This window comes from Vombatus ursinus, unplaced genomic scaffold (assembly GCF_900497805.2).
Source record: "Vombatus ursinus unplaced genomic scaffold, bare-nosed wombat genome assembly UNPS02014778.1, whole genome shotgun sequence".
Classification (NCBI taxonomy): Eukaryota; Metazoa; Chordata; class Mammalia; order Diprotodontia; family Vombatidae; genus Vombatus; species Vombatus ursinus.
In genome coordinates this window covers 8,720,476-8,726,475 of record NW_020954556.1, presented here as the reverse complement: position 1 = coordinate 8,726,475, position 6,000 = coordinate 8,720,476, and the positions used below count along the sequence as shown (strand labels likewise).

Below are 6,000 nucleotides of genomic sequence, written 5' to 3'. Positions count from 1 at the left end.
TTTCTTTCTTTCTTTCTTTCTTTCTTTCTTTCTTTCTTTCTTTCTTTTTTGCTTAGGCAGTTGGGGTTAAGTGACTTGCCCAGGGTCACACAGCTAGTAAGTGTCAAGTGTTTCATCTGAGGCTGGATTTGAACACCAGTTCTCCTGACTTCAGGGCCGGTGCTCTAACCACTGTGCAACCTAGCTGCCCCAGTAGTTGGTGATCTTAGCCTTTATCTTAGGAGAGAGTGAGACTCAATGTAGAGATTTGGAAATCATATGCATAGAGATGATAATTAAACAGATGGGAACTGAGGAGATCATCACGTTTGATAGTATAAGGAGAAAGGAGAAGTAGTGGTCCCTTTGTGAGGAGCTGGCAAAAATGAATTTATTTAAGTTTTTCTTGGATTTCTTGATCATTGTTTGGTCAGTGCTCTTTGTTTGGTCCTGCTGGAGTAGTGATATCTGAGCTATTAAGGCTGCACTCACTTTCCCATCTTGAGGATCTTTTCACTGCTCTTTGAAGGAATAAATTTTTGTTGATAAGTTGTTTCGGGTTCTCTAAGTCTTGAAGTGTATCTTTTGTGTCTTCAGTTGAAAAAGCAGTTCAGCTAGATGCTGTTCTTGAGGTAATAGCTCATATTTTATTATTAAACCCTTTTGCCAAAGACTTCTTCCCAACAGAGTTTTCAGGTACACAGTAGGGTACCTCTGACTTCTCTGAGTCATTGCTCCTAGTAAGATAATGGAACTTCAGTCTCTTGCAAGTATAGAAGGATTACTAGACTCAAAACATTATTAAATTTATTTAAAGATTAAGGGAAACAAACAGAATTCATACCAAAGCTCATAGTAAATAACAGTATTCACTACTGAGCAGTTCTTCCAGAAGCCCATGTAATTTCAGTTGTTTACAGTATCACCCAGGGTAGGGCTTTAGCAAGGAAAGCTCAAAGCTTATCATTAGGGCCTTCCTCCATGGTTCCTCTGGATAACTATGCATCATGGCTTCTTTTGCAGCTTATACATCTGGCAGTTCTTGCAGATGATTCTGGTTCCTACTATTTTTTTTTTTTGTAGTTTTTTCGCCATGTGTCTTCTGCCTACAGTCTTATCTCTTGTAGTTCTCCTTATTGCTCATAGTAGTTCCATTTCCCAGGGGACATGTTCTCCATTTCCAGGTTCCCTACCTAGTCTCTTTTTGTTGGAGCTCAAAAAGATGTGCTAGGATCTTCATTTCTAGAGCCTTCTCTCATATTATGTTTCCCAGTTGTCTAGTATGTATGGTACTAAATAATTTAGTGATAGATGGATAAAATGGAAAATTGTATAGTTCATCATACCAAGGTACTTCTTCTCTACCTAGTTTTCCAGTTCTTCATCTATAATTAAATAAAATCTGTCATTGCTTTTGGACGGGATATGTCAATCTAATTCACTAGGGCTTCATCCACTATCCCTGTAACTTTCTTGTTGGCCTCTTTTCCCCTCTATATGGTGTTGTTTCTCACATTAGAATGTGAGCTCCTTAAGGGCAGTGATGAATTTCACTTTGGTATTTTTATCCCTAGTGCTTAGCGTATAGTAGGTGCTTAATAAATGCTTTTCAATTCATTTTAATGTATCATCATTAATATAAATTACTTAGCTGAAAATTGACTGATAAATAATTTTTGTGAATCTATATGTGTCTAGCACCATGTCAACAGAAGATTCTTTTCTGTAGTTATTGGAATGGTCCCACTATTAATATAATACTAACAAAAATCATATAGTCATAATTTCAAGTCAGGTTAAGTCAACAAGCATTTATTAATTACCTGTTATTTTCTAGGCAATATTCTAAGCACTGAAGATATATTAAAAGTAAAAAAAATAAACTCAAAAAACCAAAACCAAAAAAAGTCCCTCCTCTTAAAAAGCTCACAGTCTAATGGGGAAGACTACATGGAAACAACAATGTATAGGCAAGACAAAACAGGATAAAATTGAGATGATCTCAGGAAGAAGGCATTAAAATTATGAAGTACTAGGAACAACTTTTTGCTGAAGATCGGATTTTAAATGGGACTTGAAGGAAATCAGGGAAGACAGGAACAAAGATGAGGAGGGGCGGAGTGCCAGGAATGGGGAACATCCAGTAAAAATGTCTGAAGTTATAATATAGAGTGTCTTATATGAAGAACTTCAAGGAGACCAGTGTCACTTGACTGAAGAGTACATGGGGGAGATGGGGGAAGAAAGATGTAAGAAGACTGGAAAAGTAGGAAGGGATTAGGTGATGAAGCTATTTAAACACCAATGAGAGGATTTTATATTTGATCCTACAGGAGAGAATGAGTGACATGGTTAGGCCTCTGCTGTAGGAAAATCAATTTGACAGCCAAGTGGAGGATGGACTGGAGTGGGGACACTAACCAGAAGGCTATTGCATTGGTCTAGGTATGAGGTGATGTGGGCCTGTATCAGGAAGATGGCAGTGTCAGAGGAGAGAAGTGGGTATGTATGAGAAGTATTAGGAAGGTAGAAATGATGACTTGGCAACTGATTGGATATGGGGAGGGAGGTGGTGAGTGAGGAGTCAAAGATGACTCCTAGGTTGTGAGGCTAGGTGACTGAAAGAATAGTGATACCCTCAACAATGATGGGGAAGTTAGGAAAAGAGAAAGGTTTTGGGAGAAAGAGAATGAATTCACTTTTGTTTGAGTTTAAGCTGTCAATGTAACATTTAGTTTGAAATATCTAATGGGACATTGGAGATGTGAGACTATAGGTCAGCAGAGAGGTTAGGGCATGGCATGTAGATTTGAGAAACATCAGCATAGAAATTTTAATTAAATCCATGAGAGCTGATGAGATCACCTAGTGAAATAATATAGAAGGAGAAGAGAAGAGGATCTTAGAGCCCTGTTGGACATCCATGGTTAGTAGGCATTATCTGGATGAAAATCTAGCAAAAGTAACTGAGAAGTGTTCACACAGGAGAACCAGGAAAGAATAGTGTCAGAAAAACTCAAAAGAGAGTATCAAGGAGAATAGGGTACTCCTGGACAGCACCAAAGGCCACTGGATTTCCTTTCTTCTTGTCTAAGGCTCTTTGTACTGTAGCACACTTTGTTTCTTTAGAGTTGTAGTTTAGTTAGAGTTTGAAATGACAGGTTTCCTTAGAACCCTGAATTGAAAAGACATGAAATAAAAGATTAACTGGTTTCATCACAAGTTGACAAACAAAATTAAGGTGATTATATTAGTTTCACTTCAATGATAGTTAAGATATTTTAACCACTACAGTATCACTGCTGCAATGCCATATTTCTTGTTTTCCTTTTTCCTGTTAGTTTCAGAAGAGAGGTAAACTATGTAGGCCTAAAGCAAGTGAAGAATGTGATTTTAATGATTTTTGCAATGGAACATCTCACGAATGTGTACCTGATACTTTTGTACGGAATGGTGAACGTTGCCGTAAGAATACTGCCATTTGTGTTAATGGAATGTGTCCTGATGTAAACGACCAGTGTAAGGCTATATTTGGATCAGGTAATATAGGTTTCTACTAAATTCAGGTTCCTTTGAAGCCTGTATTCAGCCCTACTTGACTATAGAAAAGGATTGACTTAAACCTTATGAAGAAAAATAGAATTTAGTAGGTTAAATAACTGAAAAAGCCTGTATTAAGCCCTGTGTGCTAAGCACTATGCTAAGTCCTGGGGATACAAATACAAAAGCAAAGACATCCTGCCCTCCAGGAGCTTATATTCTTTTTTGGGGGGGGGTGAGGCAGTTGGGGTTAAGTGACTTGCCCAGGGTCACACAGCTAGTGAGTATCATGTGTCTGAGGCCAGATTTGAACTCAGGTCCTCTTGAATCCAGGGCCAGTGCTGTATCCACTACCTTGCTGCCCCTATGGAGCTTACATTCTTATAAGGGGAGACATGCCCATAGAGGACGACAACCAAAGAAAGGGTACTTAATTCACAATGTTAAGTTTTGTTGTAGTTTTGGAAGTTTTTTGTTTGATTGATTGATGGAGCCTTGGAGGAGCAGATTGATAATAGCCCTGTCAAGAGTACGGACAGAGCTGATTTGATCATGGCTCTACAGTTGGTGGGGATGGGGGAGTGGAGTTGGTGTAGAAGGGTTAGGAGGGTACATGTTTAGCAATGTAGTGACTATCTAGGATATAGAGAAGATGATTGGATAGTAGTACCAGAAATAGTGGCCAAGTGAGAGTCAGGATCAGAAGAACAGGGACTCAAGCTGGAAATTCTAGATATATTAAGTGTCAAAACCTCTTGGGTATGGTTTTTGGTTTTGAACAGCCAGATTGTTGAGAAGATGGCCAGGGAGTAGACCAGGTGAAGTTATCACTAATCAGGAGAACTAGGCCAAGCAGTGGAATTTGGGGAGCTTTCAAGCCTCTAGGCCATTTTGCTGGTGAGGTTGTAAAGAAAATGGTCAAGAAGCAGGGAAGAAAGTGAACCTTGATGGTGCCTGCCTGAAATAATGGGCCAACGCATGTTTTCCAGGCTGGGCGGGTTTGGATAGAGCCAGCATTAGGGAACAGAGAATCTGGGAAGTCATCTGGATTCCATACTTCAATGACTAGAAAGTGACTTGGAAACATCTGGTAGGGAAAATGGATATGATTTGCCTCCTGGTGGCAAAAAGTCAGGAAATTCTTAAGCGTGCAAATCCTCATCACGACCAAAGGAGTAGCAATGTTCCCTGTCCTTTCTGTCTTCCCTTGCTGTTGATCTTTTGTTATTCCTTTTTCTCTTTAAAGTTGGTCCTGTTGTCCAATTTATCCTGATTTCATTTGTAATAACTTTCATTTGTTTAGCACTTTGTGGTTTACAAAGTGTTTTCCTTATGATAGTCTTGTGTTAGTAATCTGGCATCATTTCCAAATTAACTTGGAATATTGCCTTTGACTTTATTCGGGTCACTCTTCCTTTCTGTCTTCTCTGTGACACATTAGCAATTGCTGCCTTATTATACTTACTATAATCTTTTGGTTTAGAATAATATAGGAAGGTTAGTAAATGTTCTCTGGAATATATTTGTAGAATTTTAGTTCTGGAAGAGAAGTTAGGTTTCAGTTCAATTAAATTTAATAAGTATGTATTAGAAATCATCTAGTCTAATTTTTGAGACCTAGTCATCTAGTCTAACCCCATCATTTACAAAAGAACATCCTGAGTCCCAGAAAGGGGAAGTAATATGCTAAAAAATACTTGCTGATTGATTGATTACTAGTGTTTCTTCATCTTGTGTAACTAGGGTGTGTGGGACTTAAATCATAAATGCATATAAGAGAACAACAAGCGTGTGTTTAGAATGAGTTTAAAAATTTTTACTATTAATTATATCTATAACTACATATTAATTAACAAACATTTATTAAGTATCTAATATAAACCAGACATTGTGCTAGGTTCTGAGGACACAAGTACACTGAATGAAATAATTGTTTGAAAGGTAGGAGGAAACAAGTACATAGTTATATGTATAGAGAATAAATACAAACTCTATGTAGTTAACTATAAGAAACCTTAGGAGGGAGGGCACTAGCAGATCAACAAAGGCAACTTATAGATCAGCAATGTCAAACTTACAGTCAAAATAAGGTAAACTGAGGCACAAAATTCTGAGCATGGGCAGCATGATTTATTAGTAAAGCGTGAATTCATCAATAAATAGGATTCCAGCTTCCTTAGCAGAGCTAAGATCTTGAATGAGCAGGGCAACTCCCTTTTGTAGTTTTTTTGGAAGTATAGAACCAAGAACAGGATTTCATTGGCAGGGAACAAGTTATTGGTTATGAGAGCTCGATATCATGAGTGTTGAAAACAATATAATTGGTTACAGGTTACTAAGGCATGGGGGACAGTATGATTGGTTGGAAATTAGAAATGAGAGGTTAGCAACAAAGCCCTTCCTTGTCTCTTGTGACTAAGAAAAGTTCATTGTTTGAGTCCCTCTGCAAGGTTAGAGATAGTGGACCAGACTTTTTTTGAT

General features: G+C 38.0%; 1 protein-coding gene across 1 annotated transcript in view; it reads left to right on the top strand.

Moving 5' to 3' along the window:
* Positions 1-6,000, top strand: part of LOC114045526 (disintegrin and metalloproteinase domain-containing protein 18-like) — a 123,037-nt gene that overhangs the window by 57,279 nt on the left and 59,758 nt on the right. The window contains exon 14 of the mRNA XM_027865590.1: positions 3,321-3,519. Within this exon, the coding sequence (XP_027721391.1) occupies positions 3,321-3,519 (199 nt within the window). The remainder of the gene's footprint in view (positions 1-3,320; positions 3,520-6,000) is intronic.